The sequence below is a fragment of the Ranitomeya imitator genome, chromosome 1 (assembly GCF_032444005.1).
Source record: "Ranitomeya imitator isolate aRanImi1 chromosome 1, aRanImi1.pri, whole genome shotgun sequence".
In the NCBI taxonomy this organism is placed as follows: Eukaryota; Metazoa; Chordata; class Amphibia; order Anura; family Dendrobatidae; genus Ranitomeya; species Ranitomeya imitator.
Window position 1 is genome coordinate 1,213,489,616 of NC_091282.1, and position 26,867 is coordinate 1,213,516,482.

At 39.7% G+C, this 26,867-nt stretch overlaps 1 protein-coding gene across 1 annotated transcript in view; it reads left to right on the forward strand.

Annotated features, from left to right (window-relative positions):
- Positions 1-2,867: 2,867 nt before the first annotated feature.
- Positions 2,868-26,867, forward strand: part of LBX2 (ladybird homeobox 2) — a 77,865-nt gene continuing 53,865 nt past the window's right edge. Inside the window, exon 1 of the mRNA XM_069744724.1 lies at positions 2,868-3,366. Coding sequence (XP_069600825.1) covers positions 2,868-3,366 — 499 coding nt within the window. The remainder of the gene's footprint in view (positions 3,367-26,867) is intronic.

Consider the following 26,867-nt stretch of genomic DNA (forward strand, 5'->3'; position numbering starts at 1 on the left):
TGGAGTGTATGATAGGAGTAGTAGTCCTGCAGGTGGAGGTGTGGATATGGAGGGTATGATAGGAGTAGTAGTCCTGCAGGTGGCGGTGTGGATATGGAGGGTATGATAGGAGTAGTAGTCCTGCAGGAGGAGGTGTGGATATGGAGGGTATGATAGGAGTAGTAGTCCTGCAGGAGGAGGTGTGGATATGGAGGGTATGATAGGAGTAGTAGTCCTGCAGGTGGAGGTGTGGATATGGAGGGTATGATAGGAGTAGTAGTCCTGCAGGAGGAGGTGTGGATATGGAGGGTATGATAGGAGTAGTAGTCCTGCAGGTGGAGGTGTGGATATGGAGGGTATGATAGGAGTAGTAATCCTGCAGGTGGAGGTGTGGATATGGAGGGTATGATAGGAGTAGTAGTCCTGCAGGAGGAGGTGTGGATATGGAGTGTATGATAGGAGTAGTAGTCCTGCAGGTGGAGGTGTGGATATGGAGTGTATGATAGGAGTAGTAATCCTGCAGGAGGAGGTGTGGATATGGAGGGTATGATAGGAGTAGTAGTCCTGCAGGTGGAGGTGTGGATATGGAGGGTATGATAGGAGTAGTAGTCCTGCAGGAGGAGGTGTGGATATGGAGTGTATGATAGGAGTAGTAGTCCTGCAGGTGGAGGTGTGGATATGGAGTGTATGATAGGAGTAGTAGTCCTGCAGGTGGAGGTGTGGATATGGAGGGTATGATAGGAGTAGTAGTCCTGCAGGTGGCGGTGTGGATATGGAGGGTATGATAGGAGTAGTAGTCCTGCAGGAGGAGGTGTGGATATGGAGGGTATGATAGGAGTAGTAGTCCTGCAGGTGGAGGTGTGGATATGGAGGGTATGATAGGAGTAGTAGTCCTGCAGGAGGAGGTGTGGATATGGAGGGTATGATAGGAGTAGTAGTCCTGCAGGTGGAGGTGTGGATATGGAGGGTATGATAGGAGTAGTAATCCTGCAGGAGGAGGTGTGGATATGGAGTGTATGATAGGAGTAGTAGTCCTGCAGGAGGAGGTGTGGATATGGAGGGTATGATAGGAGGAGTAGTCCTGCAGGTGGAGGTGTGGATATGGAGTGTATGATAGGAGTAGTAGTCCCTCAGGAGGAGGTGTGGATATGGAGGGGATGATAGGAGTAGTAGTCCTGCAGGAGGAGGTGTGGATATGGAGTGTATGATAGGAGTAGTAGTCCCTCAGGAGGAGGTGTGGATATGGAGGGTATGATAGGAGTAGTAGTCCTGCAGGAGGAGGTGTGGATATGGAGTGTATGATAGGAGTAGTAGTCCCTCAGGAGGAGGTGTGGATATGGAGGGTATGATAGGAGTAGTAGTCCTGCAGGAGGAGGTGTGGATATGGAGTGTATGATAGGAGTAGTAGTCCCTCAGGAGGAGGTGTGGATATGGAGGGTATGATAGGAGTAGTAGTCCTGCAGGTGGAGGTGTGGATATGGAGTGTATGATAGGAGTAGTAGTCCCTCAGGAGGAGGTGTGGATATGGAGGGTATGATAGGAGTAGTAGTCCTGCAGGAGGAGGTGTGGATATGGAGTGTATGATAGGAGTAGTAGTCCCTCAGGAGGAGGTGTGGATATGGAGGGTATGATAGGAGTAGTAGTCCTGCAGGTGGAGGTGTGGATATGGAGTGTATGATAGGAGTAGTAGTCCTGCAGGTGGAGGTGTGGATATGGAGTGTATGATAGGAGTAGTAGTCCTGCAGGTGGAGGTGTGGATATGGAGGGTATGATAGGAGTAGTAGTCCTGCAGGTGGAGGTGTGGATATGGAGTGTATGATAGGAGTAGTAGTCCTGCAGGAGGAGGTGTGGATATGGAGGGTATGATAGGAGTAGTAGTCCTGCAGGTGGAGGTGTGGATATGGAGGGTATGATAGGAGTAGTAGTCCTGCAGGTGGAGGTGTGGATATGGAGGGTATGATAGGAGTAGTAGTCCTGCAGGTGGAGGTGTGGATATGGAGGGTATGATAGGAGTAGTAGTCCTGCAGGAGGAGGTGTGGATATGGTGTATGATAGGAGTAGTAGTCCTGCAGGAGGAGGTGTGGATATGGAGTGTATGATAGGAGTAGTAGTCCCTCAGGAGGAGGTGTGGATATGGAGTGTATGATAGGAGTAGTAGTCCTGCAGGAGGAGGTGTGGATATGGAGGGTATGATAGGAGTAGTAGTCCTGCAGGAGGAGGTGTGGATATGGAGGGTATGATAGGAGTAGTAGTCCCTCAGGAGGAGGTGTGGATATGGAGTGTATGATAGGAGTAGTAGTCCTGCAGGAGGAGGTGTGGATATGGAGGGTATGATAGGAGTAGTAGTCCCTCAGGAGGAGGTGTGGATATGGAGTGTATGATAGGAGTAGTAGTCCTGCAGGAGGAGGTGTGGATATGGAGGGTATGATAGGAGTAGTAGTCCTGCAGGTGGAGGTGTGGATATGGAGGGTATGATAGGAGTAGTAGTCCTGCAGGTGGAGGTGTGGATATGAAGGGTATGATAGGAGTAGTAGTCCTGCAGGTGGAGGTGTGGATATGGAGGGTATGATAGGAGTAGTAGTCCTGCAGGTGGAGGTGTGGATATGGAGGGTATGATAGGAGTAGTAGTCCTGCAGGTGGCTCCAGATGTTTCTTTTATTGCCTGCTTTGTCCCCCTGGAGGCTGCGGGTGAGTTCTCCGTGGACGGGTGTGGATTGAGCCCTAGACAGGGTGAAGAGAAGTGACGGCAGTGATTGGAGGGAATGGAGACCCCCAGATTCCGGGGCGGGTGTGGGCTCAGCATCGGGGTTTGGGGGTCGCCCTGTGCTCGGGTGGGATAGTGATCAGGCTCCAGACAGAAGGGATCAGCTGTGAGCTGTGGAGGGGACATGAAGGAGAGGGGACCCCGAGGGGGCATGGAGCCCCCCGCCAAACCTTTCACCGCCTTCGGCATAGAAGATATCCTCAGCCGGCCCCGCGATAGCAGAGGAAGCCCCCCGCGACTGCTCCGCACCAGAGGAAGCCCCCCGCAACTGCTCCGCACCCGAGGAAGCCCCCCGCAACTGCTCCGCACCCGAGGAAGCCCCCCGCAACTGCTCCGCACCCGAGGAAGCCCCCCGCAACTGCTCCGCACCCGAGGAAGCCCCCCGCGACTGCTCCGCACCAGAGGAAGCCCCCCGCGACTGCTCCGCACCAGAGGAAGCCCCCCGCGACTGCTCCGCACCAGAGGAAGCCCCCCGCGACTGCTCCGCACCAGAGGAAGCCCCCCGCAACTGCTCCGCACCCGAGGAAGCCCCCCGCAGTCCGCGTCCCCGCTCTGCGCCCTGGAGGAGCTGGCGAGCAGACCCTTCCGAGGGCTGGAGATGGGGGTCCTGCAGGCGGCGGAGGGTAAGGGGGTCTCTGTACAGGGGAGGGCTGTGTGCTTGCTGAGGGGGCTACATGTAGAGGGTTCTGCAGGAGATGTCCGGTGTGTGGGTTACTGGGGGGCACAGCTCTGTATACCGGGGGCTGCACATATATACAGACCGGGCGGGGCCCTCAGTGGGAGCAGTGCACACTGGACGCGGCAGCCCCCAGATATCGCTCCTCATCGGAGACCGGGGGCAACAAACACCTCAGGACAGCGGCACCGCCGTCATCATCATCATCATCAGCAAACAATGAAAGGAGAGCAGGGGAACCGCAGAGGAGGATGGTGGTGAGGACTGAGGGGACTCCCGCCCATACATTGTGCCCTGAGCTCAGCAGACGGCAGAGATGCTGCCGAGTCCGGTGTGCTGCCGAGTCCGGTGTGCTGCCGAGTCCGGTGTGCTGTACCAGCGGCTGCTCCACAGAGACTGAGGTGTGCACACACCAGCGACTACACACGTATATATATATATTAGTGTAAGATTGCGGTAGCATCGTACGCAGTGAAGAGGCAGTGACCCACAAAGTTCCCACACGAAAGTCTCGTTAATGTGTTTCCTCACAGCATTAAAGTCCAATACACAAATGCACAGAACTTCAGTGTCTATTATCAGTTATCACTTCACACCAGTTCGTAGCACTAGACATCTCATGGCTTTAGATTGCGGTCCCTAAACAGGCCGGTCTTCCCTTGTCCAGTTTCCCTGGGCGACCGCACGCCATATTACAGTCTCCTTATACACAGCCTCACATGTTGAAGACACTACACACGCCAGTCCTCCTCTGACTAGTTCCTGTGGGTGTCCTGCGTCGCTGTATCACAGACTCTTTACTCGTACAGCCGTACACAGCCCAGGATATCCTCCGGATAGCAGCCGGGCACCATATCCATCTGTTTGCAATTGTTACACATGCCAGTCCTCTTTCGGGCACAGGACATCCACCTCCGGGCACAGGACTGTCCACATCCGACTCCTTCGGGCTCAGGCTATGCAGCTGCCCTGGGTGCGGGCTCCGCTGGCCTGTGCCTCCATGCACTCAGCCAGCGCTCTGCAGGACTCTGCTCTGCACACCAGACACACCAATACTTCTTAGTGCAGGGCTTTTAAGGCTATGTGCACACGTATTTTTTAGGTCTGAGGATATTTCCGCAGTGGATTTGGCACTGCGTTTTACCTGCGGTTTTACCGCTGATTTTATGCTGTTTTTGTGCGGATTTCACCTGCGGTTTTACACCTGCAGATTCCTATTATGGAGCAGATGTAAGCCACTGTGGAATCCGCACAAAGAATTGACATGCTGTGGAATGTTACCCGCAGCGTTTCCGCCCGTTTTTTTCCGCAGCATGGGCACAGCGGTTTCTGTTTTCCATAGGTTTACATTGTACTGTAACCTCATGGAAAACTGCTGCGGACCCGACCGCCACCGGCAAAACCCAGACAGGAAATCCGTGACTCCCATGTACACCTACGGACTTCATCCGTCTGCATTCACATTCTGGGGAGCACGAACGGCGCCCCCTAGCTGTAAGAGAGGCCGCAGCCTCACAATATATATACAGAGACCAGCAGCTGCACATATATATATATTATTATTATGTGGTTATTATTATACAGTGATTATACAGCTATTATTATGTGGTTATTATTATTATATAGTGATTATACAGCTATTATTATGTGGTTATTATTATTATATAGTGATTATACAGCTATTATTATGTGGTTATTATTATTATATAGTGATTATACAGCTATTATTATGTGGTTATTATTATTATACAGTGATTATACAGCTATTATTATGTGGTTATTATTATTATATAGTGATTATACAGCTATTATTATGTGGTTATTATTATTATATAGTGATTATACAGCTATTATTATGTGGTTATTATTATTATACAGTGATTATACAGCTATTATTATGTGGTTATTATATAGTGATTATACAGCTATTATTATGTGGTTATTATTATACAGTGATTATACAGCTATTATTATGTGGTTATTATTATTATATAGTGATTATACAGCTATTATTATGTGGTTATTATTATACAGTGATTATACAGCTATTATTATGTGGTTATTATTATTATATAGTGATTATACAGCTATTATAATGTGGTTGTTATTATTATACAGTGATTATACAGCTATTATTATGTGGTTATTATTATTATACAGTGATTATACAGCTATTATTATGTGGTTATTATTATTATATAGTGATTATACAGCTATTATTATGTGGTTATTATTATACAGTGATTATACAGCTATTATTATGTGGTTATTATTATTATACAGTGATTATACAGCTATTATTATGTGGTTATTATTATTATACAGTGATTATACAGCTATTATTATGTGGTTATTATTATTATACAGTGATTATACAGCTATTATTATGAGGTTATTATTATTATATAGTGATTATACAGCTATTATTATGTGGTTATTATTATTATATAGTGATTATACAGCTATTATTATGTGGTTATTATTATTATACAGTGATTATACAGCTATTATTATGAGGTTATTATTATTATATAGTGATTATACAGCTATTATTATGTGGTTATTATATAGTGATTATACAGCTATTATTATGTGGTTATTATTATACAGTGATTATACAGCTATTATTATGTGGTTATTATTATTATATAGTGATTATACAGCTATTATTATGTGGTTATTATTATACAGTGATTATACAGCTATTATTATGTGGTTATTATTATTATATAGTGATTATACAGCTATTATAATGTGGTTGTTATTATTATACAGTGATTATACAGCTATTATTATGTGGTTATTATTATTATACAGTGATTATACAGCTATTATTATGTGGTTATTATTATTATACAGTGATTATACAGCTATTATTATGTGGTTATTATTATTATACAGTGATTATACAGCTATTATTATGAGGTTATTATTATTATATAGTGATTATACAGCTATTATTATGTGGTTATTATTATTATATAGTGATTATACAGCTATTATTATGTGGTTATTATTATTATACAGTGATTATACAGCTATTATTATGAGGTTATTATTATTATATAGTGATTATACAGCTATTATTATGTGGTTATTATTATACAGTGATTATACAGCTATTATTATGTGGTTATTATTATTATACAGTGATTATACAGCTATTATTATGTGGTTATTATTATTATATAGTGATTATACAGCTATTATTATGTGGTTATTATTATTATATGGTGATTATACAGCTATTATTATGTAACATAGTAACATAGTAACATAGTTAGTAAGGCCGAAAAAAAGACATTTGTCCATCCAGTTCAGCCTATATTTCATCATAATAAATCCCCAGATCTACATCCTTCTACAGAACCTAATAATTGTATGATACAATATTGTTCTGCTCCAGGAAGACATCCAGGCCTCTCTTGAACCCCTCGACTGAGTTCGCCATCACCACCTCCTCAGGCAAGCAATTCCAGATTCTCACTGCCCTAACAGTAAAGAATCCTCTTCTATGTTGGTGGAAAAACCTTCTCTCCTCCAGACGCAAAGAATGCCCCCTTGTGCCCGTCACCTTCCTTGGTATAAACAGATCCTCAGCGAGATATTTGTATTGTCCCCTTATATACTTATACATGGTTATTAGATCGCCCCTCAGTCGTCTTTTTTCTAGACTAAATAATCCTAACTTCGCTAATCTATCTGGGTATTGTAGTTCTCCCATCCCCTTTATTAATTTTGTTGCCCTCCTTTGTACTCTCTCTAGTTCCATTATATCCTTCCTGAGCACCGGTGCCCAAAACTGGACACAGTACTCCATGTGCGGTCTAACTAGGGATTTGTACAGAGGCAGTATAATGCTCTCATCATGTGTATCCAGACCTCTTTTAATGCACCCCATGATCCTGTTTGCCTTGGCAGCTGCTGCCTGGCACTGGCTGCTCCAGGTAAGTTTATCATTAACTAGGATCCCCAAGTCCTTCTCCCTGTCAGATTTACCCAGTGGTTTCCCGTTCAGTGTGTAATGGTGATATTGATTCCCTCTTCCCATGTGTATAACCTTACATTTATCATTGTTAAACCTCATCTGCCACCTTTCAGCCCAAGTTTCCAACTTATCCAGATCCATCTGTAGCAGAATACTATCTTCTCTTGTATTAACTGCTTTACATAGTTTTATATCATCTGCAAATATCGATATTTTACTGTGTAAACCTTCTACCAGATCATTAATGAATATGTTGAAGAGAACAGGTCCCAATACTGACCCCTGCGGTACCCCACTGGTCACAGCGACCCAGTTAGAGACTATACCATTTATAACCACCCTCTGCTTTCTATCACTAAGCCAGTTACTAACCCATTTACACACATTTTCCCCCAGACCAAGCATTCTCATTTTGTGTACCAACCTCTTGTGCGGCACGGTATCAAACGCTTTGGAAAAATCGAGATATACCACGTCCAATGACTCACCGTGGTCCAGTCTATAGCTTACCTCTTCATAAAAACTGATTAGATTGGTTTGACAGGAGCGATTTCTCATAAACCCATGCTGATATGGAGTTAAACAGTTATTCTCATTGAGATAATCCAGAATAACATCCCTCAGAAACCCTTCAAATATTTTACCAACAATAGAGGTTAGACTTACTGGCCTATAATTTCCAGGTTCACTTTTAGAGCCCTTTTTGAATATTGGCACCACATTTGCTATGCGCCAGTCCTGCGGAACAGACCCTGTCGCTATAGAGTCACTAAAAATAAGAAATAATGGTTTATCTATTACATTACTTAGTTCTCTTAGTACTCGTGGGTGTATGCCATCCGGACCCTGAGATGTGGTTATTATTATTATACAGTGATTATACAGCTATTATTATGAGGTTGTTATTATTATTATATAGTGATTATACAGCTATTATTATGTGGTTGTTATTATTATTATATAGTGATTATACAGCTATTATTATGTGGTTATTATTATATAGTGATTATACAACCATTATTATGTGGTTATTATTATTATATAGTGATTATACAGCTATTATTATGTGGTTATTATTATATAGTGATTATACAGCTATTATTATGTGGTTATTATTATTATATAGTGATTATACAACCATTATTATGTGGTTATTATTATATAGTGATTATACAGCTATTATTATGTGGTTATTATTATATAGTGATTATACAGCTATTATTATGTGGTTATTATTATATAGTGATTATACAGCTATTATTGTGTGGTTATTATTATATAGTGATTATACAGCTATTATTATGTGGTTATTATTATATAGTGATTATACAGCTATTATTATGTGGTTATTATTATATAGTGATTATACAGCTATTATTATGTGGTTATTATTATATAGTGATTATACAGCTATTATTATGTGGTTATTATTATATAGTGATTATACAGCTATTATTATATGGTTATTATTATACAGTGATTATACAGCTATTATTATGTGGTTATTATTATTATATAGTGATTATACAGCTATTATTATGTGGTTATTATTATTATACAGTGATTATACAGCTATTATTATGTGGTTATTATTATTATACAGTGATTATACAGCTATTATTATGAGGTTATTATTATTATACAGTGATTAAACAGCTACTATTATGTGGTTATTATTATACAGTGATTATACAGCTATTATTATGTGGTTATTATTATTATACAGTGATTAAACAGCTACTATTATGTGGTTATTATTATACAGTGATTATACAGCTATTATTATGTGGTTGTTATTATTATTATACAGTGATTATACAGCTATTATTATGTGGTTATTATTATTATACAGTGATTATACAGCTATTATTATGTGGTTATTATTATTATATAGTGATTATACAGCTATTATTATGTGGTTATTATTATTATACAGTGATTATACAGCTACTATTATGTGGTTATTATTATACAGTGATTATACAGCTATTATTATGTGGTTATTATTATTATATAGTGATTATACAGCTATTATGTGGTTATTATTATTATACAGTGATTATACAGCTATTATTATGTGGTTATTATTATTATTATATAGTGATTATACAGCTATTATTATGTGGTTATTATTATATAGTGATTATACAGCTATTATTATGTGGTTATTATATAGTGATTATACAGCTATTATTATGTGGCTATTATTATATAGTGATTATACAGCTATTATTATGTGGTTATTATTATACAGTGATTATACAGCTATTATTATGTGGTTATTATTATACAGTGATTATACAGCTATTATTATGTGGTTATTATATAGTGATTATACAGCTATTATTATGTGGTTATTATTATATAGTGATTATACAGCTATTATTATGCGGTTATTATTATATAGTGATTATACAGCTATTATTATGTGGTTATTATTATACAGTGATTATACAGCTATTATTATGTGGTTATTATATAGTGATTATACAGCTATTATTATGTGGTTATTATTATATAGTTATTATACAGCTATTATTATGTGGTTATTATTATATAGTGATTATACAGCTATTATTATGTGGTTATTATTATACAGTAATTATACAGCTATTATTATGTGGTTATTATTATATAGTGATTATACAGCTATTATTATGTGGTTATTATATAGTGATTATACAGCTATTATTATGTGGCTATTATTATATAGTGATTATACAGCTATTATTATGTGGTTATTATTATACAGTGATTATACAGCTATTATTATGTGGTTATTATTATATAGTGTATATACAGCTATTATTATGTGGTTATTATATAGTGATTATACATCTATTATTATGTGGTTATTATTATATAGTGATTATACAGCTATTATTGTGTGGTTATTATTATATAGTGATTATACAGCTATTATTATGCGGTTATTATTATATAGTGATTATACAGCTATTATTATGTGGTTATTATTATATAGTGATTATACAGCTATTATTATGTGGTTATTATTATATAGTGATTATACAACAATTATTATGTGGTTATTATTATATAGTGATTATACAGCTATTATTATGCGGTTATTATTATATAGTGATTATACAGCTATTATTATGTGGTTATTATTATATAGTGATTATACAGCTATTATTATGCGGTTATTATTATATAGTGATTATACAGCTATTATTATGTGGTTATTATTATACAGTGATTATACAGCTATTATTATGTGGTTATTATATAGTGATTATACAGCTATTATTATGTGGTTATTATTATATAGTGATTATACAGCTATTATTATGTGGTTATTATTATATAGTGATTATACAGCTATTATTATGTGGTTATTATTATATAGTGATTATACAGCTATTATTATGTGGTTATTATTATATAGTGATTATACAGCTATTATTATGTGGCTATTATTATATAGTGATTATACAGCTATTATGTGGTTGTTATTATTATATAGTGATTATACAGCTATTATTATGTGGTTATTATATAGTGATTATACAGCTATTATTATGTGGTTATTATTATATAGTGATTATACAGCTATTATTGTGTGGTTATTATTATATAGTGATTATACAGCTATTATTATGTGGTTATTATTATATAGTGATTATACAGCTATTATTATGTGGTTATTATTATATAGTGATTATACAGCTATTATTATGTGGTTATTATTATATAGTGATTATACAGCTATTATTATGTGGTTATTATTATATAGTGATTATACAGCTATTATTATGCGGTTATTATTATATAGTGATTATACAGCTATTATTATGTGGTTATTATATAGTGATTATACAACCATTATTATGTGGTTATTATTATATAGTGTATATACAGCTATTATTATGTGGTTATTATTATATAGTGTATATACAGCTATTATTATGTGGTTATTATATAGTGATTATACAGCTAATATTATGTGGTTATTATTATACAGTGATTATACAGCTATTATTATGTGGTTATTATATAGTGATTATACAACCATTATTATGTGGTTATTATTATATAGTGATTATACAGCTATTATTATGTGGTTATTATTATATAGTGATTATACAGCTATTATTATGTGGTTATTATTATATAGTGATTATACAACCATTATTATGTGGTTATTATTATATAGTGATTATACAGCTATTATTATGTGGTTATTATTATATAGTGATTATACAGCTATTATTATGCGGTTATTATTATACAGTGATTATACAGCTATTATTATGTGGTTATTATATAGTGATTATACAGCTATTATTATGTGGTTATTATTATATAGTGATTATACAGCTATTATTATGTGGTTATTATTATACAGTGATTATACAGCTATTATTATGTGGTTATTATATAGTGATTATACAGCTATTATTATGTGGTTATTATTATATAGTGATTATACAGCTATTATTATGTGGTTATTATTATATAGTGATTATACAGCTATTATTGTGTGGTTATTATTATATAGTGATTATACAGCTATTATTATGTGGTTATTATTATATAGTGATTATACAGCTATTATTATGTGGTTATTATTATATAGTGATTATACAGCTATTATTATGTGGTTATTATTATATAGTGATTATACAGCTATTATTATGTGGTTATTATTATTATATAGTGATTATACAGCTATTATTATGTGGTTATTATTATATAGTGATTATACAGCTATTATTATGCGGTTATTATTATATAGTGATTATACAGCTATTATTATGTGGTTATTATATAGTGATTATACAACCATTATTATGTGGTTATTATTATATAGTGATTATACAGCTATTATTATGTGGTTATTATTATATAGTGTATATACAGCTATTATTATGTGGTTATTATTATATAGTGTATATACAGCTATTATTATGTGGTTATTATATAGTGATTATACAGCTAATATTATGTGGTTATTATTATACAGTGATTATACAGCTATTATTATGTGGTTATTATATAGTGATTATACAACCATTATTATGTGGTTATTATTATATAGTGATTATACAGCTATTATTATGTGGTTATTATTATATAGTGATTATACAGCTATTATTATGTGGTTATTATTATATAGTGATTATACAACCATTATTATGTGGTTATTATTATATAGTGATTATACAGCTATTATTATGTGGTTATTATTATATAGTGATTATACAGCTATTATTATGCGGTTATTATTATATAGTGATTATACAACCATTATTATGTGGTTATTATTATATAGTGATTATACAGCTATTATTATGTGGTTATTATATAGAGATTATACAACCATTATTATGTGGTTATTATTATATAGTGATTATACGGCTATTATTATGTGGTTATTATTATATAGTGATTATACAGCTATTATTATGTCGTTATTATTATATAGTGATTATACAGCTATTATTATGTGGTTATTATGTAGTGATTATACAGCTATTATTATGTGGTTATTATACAGTGATTATACAGCTATTATTATGTGGATATTATTATATAGTGATTATACAGCTATTATTATGTGGTTATTATTATTATACAGTGATTATACAGCTATTATTATGTGGTTATTATTATATAGTGATTATACAGCTATTATTGTGGTTATTATATAGTGAATATACAGCTATTATTATGTGGTTATTATTATTATACAGTGATTATACAGCTATTATTATGTGGTTATTATTATATAGTGATTATACAGCTATTATTATGTGGTTATTATTATACAGTGATTATACAGCTATTATTATGTGGTTATTATTATTATACAGTGATTATACAGCTATTATTATGCGGTTATTATTATATAGTGATTATACAGCTATTATTATGTGGTTATTATTATATAGTGATTATACAGCTATTATTATGTGGTTATTATTATATAGTGATTATACAGCTATTATTATTATTATTATTATATAGTGATTATACAGCTATTATTATGTGGTTATTATTATATAGTGATTATACAGCTATTATTATGTGGTTATTATTATACAGTGATTATACAGCTATTATTATGTGGTTATTATTATATAGTGATTATACAGCTATTATTATGTGGTTATTATTATTATATAGTGATTATACAGCTATTATTATGTGGTTATTATTATATAGTGATTATACAGCTATTATTATGTCGTTATTATTATATAGTGATTATACAGTTATTATTATGTGGTTATTATTATATAGTGATTATACAGCTATTATTATGTGGTTATTATTATATAGTGATTATACAGCTATTATTATGTGGTTATTATTATACAGTGATTATACAGCTATTATTATGTGGTTGTTATTATTATTATATAGTGATTATACAGCTATTATTATGTGGTTATTATTATATAGTGATTATACAGCTATTATAGTGGTTATTATTATATAGTGATTATACAGCTATTATAGTGGTTATTATTATATAGTGATTATACAGCTATTATAGTGGTTATTATTATATAGTGATTATACAGCTATTATTATGCGGTTATTATTATATAGTGATTATACAGCTATTATTATGTGGTTATTATTATATAGTGATTATACAGCTATTATTATGTCGTTAATTATTATATAGTGATTATACAGCTATTATAGTGGTTATTATTATATAGTGATTATACAGCTATTATTATGCGGTTATTATTATATAGTGATTATACAGCTATTATTATGTGGTTATTATTATATAGTGATTATACAGCTATTATTATGTGGTTATTATTATATAGTGATTATACAGCTATTATAGTGGTTATTATTATATAGTGATTATACAGCTATTATTATGCGGTTATTATTATATAGTGATTATACAGCTATTATTATGTGGTTATTATTATATAGTGATTATACAGCTATTATTATGTGGTTATTATTATATAGTGATTATACAGCTATTATTATTATTATATAGTGATTATACAGCTATTATTATGTGGTTATTATTATATAGTGATTATACAGATATTATTATGTGGTTATTATTATTATATAGTGATTATACAGCTATTATTATGTGGTTATTATTATTATATAGTGATTATACAGCTATTATTATGTGGTTATTATTATATAGTGATTATACAGATATTATTATGTGGTTATTATGTAGTGATTATACAGCTATTATTATGTGGTTATTATTATTATATAGTGATTATACAGCTATTATTATGTGGTTATTATTATTATATAGTGATTATACAGCTATTATTATGTGGTTATTATTATATAGTGATTATACAGCTATTATTATGTCGTTATTATTATATAGTGATTATACTGCTATTATTATGTGGTTATTATTATATAGTGATTATACAGCTATTATTATGTGGTTATTATTATATAGTGATTATACAGCTATTATTATGTCGTTATTATTATATAGTGATTATACAGCTATTATTATGTGGTTATTATTATATAGTGATTATACAGCTATTATTATGTGGTTATTATTATATAGTGATTATACTGCTATTATTATGTGGTTATTATTATTATATAACGATTATACAGCTATTATTATGTGGTTATTACTATATAGTGATTATACAGCTATTGTTATGTGGTTATTATTGTACAGTGATTATACAGCTATTATTATGTGGTTGTTATTATTATTATATAGTGATTATACAGCTATTATTATGTGGTTATTATTATTATATAGTGATTATACAGCTATTATTATGTGGTTATTATTATATAGTGATTATACAGCTATTATTATGTGGTTATTATATAGTGATTATACAGCTATTATTATGTGGTTATTATTATATAGTGATTATACAGCTATTATTATGTGGTTATTATTATATAGTGATTATACAGCTATTATTATGTGGTTATTATTATATAGTGATTATACAGCTATTATTATGTGGTTATCATTATATAGTGATTATACAGCTATTATTATGTGGTTATTATTATTATATAGTGATTATACAGCTATTATTATGTGGTTATTATTATATAGTGATTATACAGCTATTATTATGTCGTTATTATTATATAGGGCGGCACGGTGGCGCAGTGGTTAGCACAGCAGCCTTGCAGCGCTGGGGTCCTGGGTTCTAATCCCACCCAGGACAACATCTGCAAAGAGTTTGTATGTTCTCTCCGTGTTTGCGTGGGTTTCCTCCGGGCACTCCGGTTTCCTCCCACATTCCAAAGACATACTGATAGGGATTCTAGATTGTGAGCCCCATCGGGGACAGTGATGATAATGTGTGCAAAACTGTAAAGCGCTGCGGAATATGTTAGCGCTATATAAAAAAATAAAGATTATAGTGATTATACAGCTATTATTATGTGGTTATTATTATATAGTGATTATACAGCTATTATTATGTCGTTATTATTATATAGTGATTATACAGCTATTATTATGTGGTTATTATTATATAGTGATTATACAGCTATTATTATGTGGTTATTATTATTATATAGTGATTATACAGCTATTATTATGTGGTTATTATTATATAGTGATTATACAGCTATTATTATGTGGTTATTATTATATAGTGATTATACAGCTATTATTATGTCGTTATTATTATATAGTGATTATACAGCTATTATTATGTGGTTATTATTATATAGTGATTATACAGCTATTATAGTGGTTATTATTATATAGTGATTATACAGCTATTATTATGTGGTTATTATTATATAGTGATTATACAGCTATTATTATGTCGTTATTATTATATAGTGATTATACAGCTATTATAGTGGTTATTATTATATAGTGATTATACAGCTATTATAGTGGTTATTATTATATAGTGATTATACAGCTATTATTATGTGGTTATTATTATATAGTGATTATACAGCTATTATAGTGGTTATTATTATATAGTGATTATACAGCTATTATTATGCGGTTATTATTATATAGTGATTATACAGCTATTATTATGTGGTTATTATTATATAGTGATTATACAGCTATTATTATGTGGTTATTATTATATAGTGATTATACAGCTATTATTATGTCGTTATTATTATATAGTGATTATACAGCTATTATAGTGGTTATTATTATATAGTGATTATACAGCTATTATTATGTGGTTATTATTATATAGTGATTATACAGCTATTATAGTGGTTATTATTATATAGTGATTATACAGCTATTATTATGTGGTTATTATTATATAGTGATTATACAGCTATTATAGTGGTTATTCTTATATAGTGATTATACAGCTATTATAGTGGTTATTATTATATAGTGATTATACAGCTATTATTATGTGGTTATTATTATATAGTGATTATACAGCTATTATAGTGGTTATTATTATATAGTGATTATACAGCTATTATAGTGGTTATTATTATATAGTGATTATACAGCTATTATAGTGGTTATTATTATATAGTGATTATACAGCTATTATTATGCGGTTATTATTATATAGTGATTATACAGCTATTATTATGTGGTTATTATTATATAGTGATTTTACAGCTATTATTATGTGGTTATTATTATATAGTGATTATACAGCTATTATTATGTCGTTATTATTATATAGTGATTATACAGCTATTATAGTGGTTATTATTATATAGTGATTATACAGCTATTATTATGTGGTTATTATTATATAGTGATTATACAGCTATTATAGTGGTTATTATTATATAGTGATTATACAGCTATTATTATGCGGTTATTATTATATAGTGATTATACAGCTATTATTATGTGGTTATTATTATATAGTGATTATACAGCTATTATTATGTGGTTATTATTATATAGTGATTATACAGCTATTATTATGTCGTTATTATTATATAGTGATTATACAGCTATTATAGTGGTTATTATTATATAGTGATTATACAGCTATTATAGTGGTTATTATTATATAGTGATTATACAGCTATTATTATGTGGTTATTATTATATAGTGATTATACAGCTATTATAGTGGTTATTATTATATAGTGATTATACAGCTATTATTATGCGGTTATTATTATATAGTGATTATACAGCTATTATTATGTGGTTATTATTATATAGTGATTATACAGCTATTATTATGTGGTTATTATTATATAGTGATTAGACAGCTATTATTATGTCGTTATTATTATATAGTGATTATACAGCTATTATAGTGGTTATTATTATATAGTGATTATACAGCTATTATAGTGGTTATTATTATATAGTGATTATACAGCTATTATTATGTGGTTATTATTATATAGTGATTATACAGCTATTATAGTGGTTATTATTATATAGTGATTATACAGCTATTATTATGCGGTTATTATTATATAGTGATTATACAGCTATTATTATGTGGTTATTATTATATAGTGATTATACAGCTATTATTATGTCGTTATTATTATATAGTGATTATACAGCTATTATTATGTCGTTATTATTATATAGTGATTATACAGCTATTATTATGTGGTTATTATATAGTGATTATACAGCTATTATTATGTGGTTATTATAATCCGCTCCCAACAACTAAGTTCAGTGACTCCCATCCCTCCCCTCATTGCCCCTGGCTCACTCTCCACATTCGATCCCTTCACAGAAGAAGAAGTCTCCAAGCTCCTCTCCTCTTCTCGTCCGACTACATGCACTACTGACCCCATTCCCTCACATCTCCTCCAGTCTCTCTCTCCAGTTGTCACAACTCACCTAACCACAATCTTTATTCTCTCCCTCTCCTCTGGCATTTTCCCCTCCTCCTTCAAACACTCTATCATTACTCCATTACTAAAGAAACCCACCCTCGACCCATCCTGCAGAAACAACTACAGACCGGTCTCCAACCTCCCCTTCATCTCTAAACTCTTGGAGCGCCTGATATACTCCCGCCTTACCCGTTACCTCTCCACTCACTCCCTCCTAGACCCTTCACAGTCCGGTTTCCGCCCCCTACATTCGACAGAAACTGCACTCAAAGTGACCAATGACCTTCTGACAGCAAAACGTAACTGTGACCACTCTCTGCTCATTCTTCTCGACCTTTCTGCAGCTTTCGACACTATTGACCACCCTCTCCTACTCTCTAGGCTCCAGTCACTTGGCATTAAGGACACTGCTCTCTCCTGGTTCTCCTCCAATCTTTCTGACCGCTCCTTCAGTGTTCTGTTCTCTGGCTCCACTTCATCTCCTCTTCCTCTCACTGTCGGGGTACCTCAGGGCTCAGTCCTTGGCCCCCTTCTGTTCTCCCTCTACACGGCCCCAATTGGATAGACCATCAGCAGATTTGGCTTTCAGTACCATCTTTATGCTGATGACACACAACTATACACGTCATCCCCTGACCTTACCCCCGCTGTACTACAGAACGTCACTGACTGTCTGTCCGCAGTCTCTAACATCATGTCCGCTCTCTATCTGAAACTCAACCTCTCCAAAACTGAACTTCTTCTGCTCCCACCATCTACTAACCTCCCTAAATCTGACATTTCCCTCTCCATGGGTGGCACCATAATAACACCTCGGCAGCAGGCGCGCTGTCTGGGTGTTATGTTTGACTCCGATCTCTCCTTCACCTCCCATATACAATCTCTTGCCCGCTCGTGCCGCTTACACCTAAAGAACATCTCTAGAATCCGCCCTTTTCTCACCATGGAGACAACAAAACCCCTCACTGTCGCCCTGATCCACTCCCGCCTGGACTACTGTAACTCTCTATTAATTGGCCTCCCCCTCACTCGACTTTCCCCTCTCCAGTCCATCCTTAATGCAGCAGCCAGGGTTGTCCATCTGGCTAATCGTTACTCGGACGTGTCCGCTCTTCGCCAGTCATTACACTTGCTGCCCATTCATTACAGGATACAATTCAAAGTACTTGTTCTCCCCCACAAAGCTCTCCACAGTGCGGCCCCCTTACATCTCCTCCCTCATTTCTGTCTATCAGCCTAACCGACCGCTGCGCTCTGCAAATGACTTTCGACTAACCTCTGCAGTAATCCGTACCTCCCACTCCTGACTCCAAGACTTCTCCCGTGCTGCGCCAATCCTCTGGAATGCTCTACCCCAAGATATTAGGACCATCCACAATTTGCATAGTTTTATGCGCTCGCTCAAAACACATTTGTTCAGAGCGGCCTATCACGTTCCCTAATCAAAGTCGTGTTATGTTTGTGTGTGTGTGTGTAGCCCATTCACTCTCTCCATCTATCCCCCACCCCCTGAAGATGGCCGGACCCTCATTGTAAATACATCATTGTAAATACACACCTGTACTTTGTATCTCCCCCTCCTCATTGTAGATTGTAAGCTCTCACGAGCAGGGGCGGCTTATTGTGCTTTCATTATTGTATTGTTAACGTTGTTACTTATGACTGTTGTGTTTGGAACTGTTAAACTGTAAAGCGCTGCGGAATATGTTGGCGCTATATAAATAAAGATTATTATTATTATTATTATTATTATATAGTGATTATACAGCTATTATTATGTGGTTATTATTATACTAGATGGTGGCCCGATTCTAACGCATCGGGTATTCTAGAATATGCATGCCCACGTAGTATATTGCCCAGCCACGTAGTATATTGCCCAGCAACGTAGTATATTGCCCAGCAACGTAGTATATTGCGCAGTCACGTAGTATATTGCCCAGTCACGTAGTATATAGCAGAGCCACGTAGTATATTGCCCAGCTCAGAGCCACGTAGTATACAGTCATGTAGTATATTGCCCAGCCACGTAGTATATTGCGCAGTCACGTAGTATATTGCCCAGTCACGTAGTATATAGCAGAGCCACGTAGTATATTGCCCAGCTCAGAGCCACGTAGTATACAGTCATGTAGTATATTGCCCAGCCACGTAGTATATTGCCCAGTCACGTAGTATATTGCCCAGCCACGTAGTATATTGCACAGTCACGTAGTATATTGCCCAGCCACGTAGTATATTCCCCAGCCACGTAGTATATTGCCCAGTCACGTAGTATATTGTCCAGCCACGTAGTATATAGCAGAGCCACGTAGTATATTGCCCAGCTCAGAGCCACGTAGTATACAGTCACGTAGTATATTGCCCAGCCACGTAGTATATTGCCCAGTCACGTAGTATATTGCCCAGCCACGTAGTATATTGCCCAGCCACGTAGTATATTCCCCAGCCACGTAGTATATTGCCCAGTCACGTAGTATATTGTCCAGCCACGTAGTATATAGCAGAGCCACGTAGTATATTGCCCAGCTCAGAGCCACGTAGTATACAGTCACGTAGTATATTCCCCAGCCACGTAGTATATTGCCCAGTCACGTAGTATATTGTCCAGCCACGTAGTATATAGCAGAGCCACGTAGTATATTGCCCAGCTCAGAGCCACGTAGTATACAGTCACGTAGTATATTGCCCAGCCACGTAGTATATTGCCCAGCCACGTAGTATACAGTCACGTAGTATATTGCCCAGCCACGTAGTATATTGCCCAGTCACATAGTATGTTGCCCAGTCACGTAGTATATTGCACAGTCACATAGTATATTGCCCAGTCACGTAGTATATTGCCCAGTGACGTAGTATATTGCCCAGTCACGTAGTATATTGCCCAGCCCACGTAGTATATTGCCCAGCCACGTAGTATATTGCCCAGCCACGTAGTATATAGCACAGTGACTTAGTATATTGCCCAGTCACGTAGTTTATTGCCCAGCTCAGAGCCACGTAGTATATTGCCCAGCCACGTAGTGTATTGCCCAGCTCAGAGCCACATAGTATATTGCCCAGCCACGTAGTATATTGCCCAGTCACGTATATTGCCCAGCCACGTAGTATATTGCCCAACTACGTAGTATATTGCCCAGCCACGTAGTATATTGCACAGTCACGTAGTATATTGCCCAGTGTGATGAGGGAACAGCCGCCATCTTGGAACAGGCATGCTATCAGATTGGCGTGACTCCATTTTGTCTCCTGGACACAGGAGTGCTCCTGGCCCCCACCTTTGCTAATGAATAGAGTTCCTATTAGTATGCTAACGAGCTGAGCTCAGTGTAAACTGTAGACGGTAGTTCAAAGCCCCATGAGGAAACCATGCCACCAGGGGGCTTGGAAATGCTTGGGGGCTTAATTAAAACACGCATGCCAAGTGGCCACTGGATACACATCTATTATGGCAGCCCAGCCAAACCGTCTCCAACATGGAATTGTGAATTATGGACGCATCGTCCGAGGTACAGGCTCATAAAAAATATTCTCCTTACCCTAAAGAAATTGTGCATCCAACAGTGTGACTCCCGTGATGGTGGAAGGTCTGAAACCCGAGATATAGGGATCAGCCTCCCACAGGGACCGAATGGGTCCAGGTTTGATCCCAGTACGACCGGCAGAACAAACCACAGGCGCTGGTACTGCCCGTGTGCTGATCCGATCACCCTGAGAGAAGTTATCCCATTTATTAGATATTGGAATAAATCTTGCAGGGAGACAGAGGGGGTGGAGATTGCTAAGCCCACCCAGCTGCAGGCAGGGGGGCTCAGCCAGGTACAAGAAGCTGAGGTCACTGGGAGGGGCTCACTCCACAGAAGAAGATGATGATGATGACATCTTAAGGAACAGGGTATGCCAGCCAGAGGGGGGCAAGCACATGCTTTCTGGGGGCTGCCCGGCAACTAAGTTTTGGACCTGCGGAAGGCTATGCCCCCCGGCTTCCACAAGCTACCTTCAACCTGGTAAATTGACCTCCAGCTTTATACCTTTAAGCCTTGTAATATTGTTGTTATATTGTACTCTGACTGTAACTCTTGATATATTGTGATTGTATATTTCTGTAATTATCTAGTGCGCCCTTAAGGCAATTAAATCATAAATTAATTTTGGGCTGATCCTTTTACTCTGATTGCGAATCTTAGAATACCCAGGGTGGGTAACAGGGCAGTCTCCCCGGCGGCCATTTGCTCTAGGTGCAGTTCCTTTACTGACCTGAGAGACAAAGGGGGCGCCGGAGAGCTGGGCCTGTGTAGTGACGTCACGGATTGGTGACGTGGTAGGAAGGGGTAATCCTTCACAGTGGTGGCAGCGTACGTGGGATCAGAGTAATAGTGTGCGTGGGACCCCTACTCCCAGACACTAAAGACTACCAGTGGTAACTTTCACTGCTGGGGTCTTAAGGTCAGCCCAGCACTAGACGGTCAGAGTGTAGATATAATAAGTTGTGTGCAAGGTCAGGGGTACAGCTGTGTCAGTAACCAGAGGTTCCAAAGATGGCGGAGGGCACCAGGAGTGCAGTGAGGGCGCAGGCCAGTGCTATGGCCTATGAGGAGGTGGTGGTGGACGGTACTGTTCCAGGCGAGGGGGAGCTCAGCCCAGACTCCCCAAGGAGCCAGCCACCCGTGCTTAGTCCGGCAAGGGACTACCCACCACCTACCCGCCCCAGCCTGTCCACATCAGCGGCCCTTGTTGCAGCGGCAGTAGCACGTCTCGAGGCGGGTAATGAAGACGCCTATGTGAGACTCATGGCAGCTGCAGAGAAAGCAGCGGAGGCTGAGCGTGCAGAACGCCGTGAGGCAGCGGAGCGGGCAGAGAGAGCTGCTGAGCGGGCAGCGGCAGAGAGAGCAGCGGAGCGCCAGCACCGACTGGAGATGGCTCAACGCGGGCTCCCGCTGGACGCCCCAGCACCGCCAGAGTCCAGGGTTTCCAAAGTCCGGGCCGAGGACTTCCCTCTGCTTGAGAAGGATGGAGACCTGGATTCCTTCTTGCTGGCCTTTGAAAGGACCTGCCTTCAACACCATCTGGCCCCGGATCAGTGGGCAAGATACCTGACCCCCCGTTTGAGGGGTAAGTCCCTGGAAGTTTTGGGGGACTTACCTGCCGGGGCGGAGCAGGACTACAGCAGCATCAAGCGGGCCCTGATCCAGCACTACAACCTCACCCCAGATTCTTACCGCAAGAAGTTCCGGAGCCTGCAGCGGGGCCCAAAGGACACCTGGACCGACCACATGCGGGCGTTGCTGAGAGCTGCAGAGCACTGGACCTCGGGTCTAGCGCTCACCACCCGCCAGGAGGTCCAGGAACTGTTCGTCATGGAGCAGTTCTTGTGGAACTGCCCAGAGGACCTCCAGCAGTTCCTCCGTGACCGGAAACCGAAGGGGGCTTCTGCTACAGCCGCCCTGGCAGATGAGTATGCCAATAACAGGGCGCCTGAGCCGAAGAAGCCTGCCAGCAGCACCTGGAGAGGGGGTAAGCCCAATCCTGCCCCTGTTTCCCCAGCCCCCAGAGTGCAAGGGGTGTACCCCCCTGCTGCCCTCTCCAGGCCAGGCGCAGAACCCAGACGTTGTCATCACTGCAACCAGCTGGGACACTTCAAAGCTGCATGTCCCCAGCGTCTTAAGGCCCCATCCCTGTCCCCGGAACCGTCCACTGTTTTATGTGTGGGAGGGGGTGGTGGGAGGTCCCTGGACAATTACCAACCCGTCACTATCGGCCGCTCAGCGGTCGTGGGACTGCGGGACACAGGCGCTGAACGAACCCTAGTACGTCCTGAGGTGGTGTCCCCTCAAGACTTGGTGCCAGGGAGAACCCTGTCCGTCTCCGGAATTGGAGGCGTGGAACCGGCGCTGCCTGTCGCAAAGGTGTTTTTGGACTGGGGTGCCGGGAGGGGAATGCGGGAGGTGGGAGTAACGTCGAATATTCCTGCTAATGTATTACTTGGGACCGATTTGGGGCGGCTAGTGTCTCAGTATGTGGCCACTGAACCCCCAAGTTCGGCTCCCCAAGAATGTCATGACTCTACTGTGAATGTTGATGTGTTGAATGTGCCTCCAACAGTGGGGGAGGGAGTGAAACCTGAGGGTACTCCATACACTGACACCACACACGCAGGGCTCACAGTGAGGACAGGTGAGGAGACTGTAGGGGAGAGCTCAGAGGTGGAGGGAGGGGCTGCTATGGGCAGTGTAGGGCCCCTAAGTGAATCCAGCCTGCTGAGTCTAGGGCCCCTGCAGGAAGAGGAACAGGCCATGGGGGGAGGAGGCGTCCCGGGAGAGGAGCCACCAGGTAAGACCCCAGGGCGGGAGTTCCCCACACCCGGGATGTCAGGAGGGCCGGGAAGTCTGCCTGACCCGGCGACTTGGTCAGGAGCCGGGGGAAAGCAGGCGCTACCCATGGACACAGTGGTCGTGGCCGCTGTCACCAGGAATGGGAGCGCCGGAGCCCAAGGAGCCTTGCAGAGGTCCGACGGCTTCCCCCTCTCTGACCAAGTGGCTGCCGAGTCAGACAGCGGCCAGGAGACAGATCCCGGGGAGCTGACGGTGGATGTGGCGGTGTTGTCCATTCTCGCCACATCGAGTCAGGGATGTCAGGAAGCGCTGGAAGCTGACGCTAGCCTGAAAGCTCTTAAGGAGCAGGCGGCACAGCCTCCCGGGGAGTCAGACCGCGAGCAGGTGGTCTGGGACCAGGGACGGCTGTACCGGGTAACGGTCCAGCAGGGTTCACCGGAGGCGTGGCCCAGGGACCGACAGTTAGAGGCAGCCTCTGAGAGAGAGGGAGAAGGAGGAGGGGGCAGAGGCAGCCTCAGAGAGAGAGGGGAGGGGGCAGAGACAGCCTCAGAGAGAGAGGGAGGAGGGGGCAGAGACAGCCTCAGAGAGAGAGAGGAGGGGGCGGAGACAGCCTCAGAGAGAGACAGAGGAGGAGGCGGAGACAGCCTCAGGAAGAGAGGGGAGGAGGCAGAGACAGCCTCAGGAAGAGGAGGAGGGGGCAGAGACAGCCTCAGAGAGAGAGAGGAGGAGGCAGAGACAGCCTCAGAGAGAGGAGGAGGGGGCAGAGACAGCCTCAGAGAGAGAAAGGATGAGGCAGAGACAGCCTCAGAGAGAGACAGGGGAGGAGACAACCTCAGAGAGAGAAAGGAGGAGGCAGGGACAGCCTCAGAGAGAGAAGGAGGAGGGGGCAGAGACAGCCTCAGAGAGAGAAAGGATGAGGCAGAGACAGCCTCAGAGAGAGACAGAGGAGGAGGCGGAGACAGCCTCAGGAAGAGAGGGGAGGAGGCAGAGCCAGCCTCAGAGAGAGACAGGGGAGGAGACAGCCTCAGAGAGAGAAAGGAGGAGGCAGGGACAGCCTCAGAGAGAGAAGGAGGAGGGGGCAGACACAGCCTCAGAGAGAGAGAGGAGGGGGCAGAGACAGCCTCAGAGAAAGAAGGAGGAGGGGGCAGAGACAGCCTCAGAGAGAGAGAGGAGGGGGCGGAGACAGCCTTGGAGAGAGACAGAGGGGGAGGCAGGGACAGCCTCAGAGAGAGAGAGGAGGAGGCCGAGACAGCCTCAGAGAGAGACAGCGGAGGAGGCGGAGGCAGCCTCAGAGAGAGAGAGGAGGGGGCAGAGACAGCCTCAGAGAAAGAAGGAGGAGGGGGCAGAGACAGCCTCAGAGAGAGAGAGGAGGAGGCCGAGACAGCCTCAGAGAGAGACAGCGGAGGAGGCGGAGGCAGCCTCAGAGAGAGAGAGAGGAGGGGGCAGAGACAGCCTCAGAGAAAGACGGAGGAGGGGGCAGAGACAGCCTCAGAGAGAGAAAGGAGGAGGCAGGGACAGCCTCAGAGAGAGAAGGAGGAGGGGGCAGAGAGCCTCAGAGAGAGAGAGGAGGGGGCAGAGACAGCCTCAGAGAAAGAAGGAGGAGGGGGCAGAGACAGCCTCAGAGAGAGAGAGGAGGGGGCGGAGACAGCCTCGGAGAGAGACAGAGGGGGAGGCAGGGACAGCCTCAGAGAGAGAGAGGAGGCCGAGACAGCCTCAGAGAGAGACAGGGGGGGAGGCAGAGTCAGCCTCAGAGAGAGGAGGGGGCAGAGACAGCCTCAGAGAGAGAGAGGAGGGACAGAGTCAGCCTCAGAGAGGAGGAGGCAGGGACAGGCTCAGGGAGAAAGTGGCAGAGACCATGGTAATGCTGATGGGGTGTCCCGGCAAGGAGAAGGTGTGGAAGGGCGCATGGGGGAACACAGGAATGTGATGCCCCCTAGCGCCCTCTACAGCAGGGAGGTGTGATGAGGGAACAGCCGCCATCTTGGAACAGGCATGCTATCAGATTGGCGTGACTCCATTTTGTCTCCTGGACACAGGAGTGCTCCTGGCCCCCACCTTTGCTAATGAATAGAGTTCCTATTAGTATGCTAACGAGCTGAGCTCAGTGTAAACTGTAGACGGTAGTTCAAAGCCCCATGAGGAAACCATGCCACCAGGGGGCTTGGAAATGCTTGGGGGCTTAATTAAAACACGCATGCCAAGTGGCCACTGGATACACATCTATTATGGCAGCCCAGCCAAACCGTCTCCAACATGGAATTGTGAATTATGGACGCATCGTCCGAGGTACAGGCTCATAAAAAATATTCTCCTTACCCTAAAGAAATTGTGCATCCA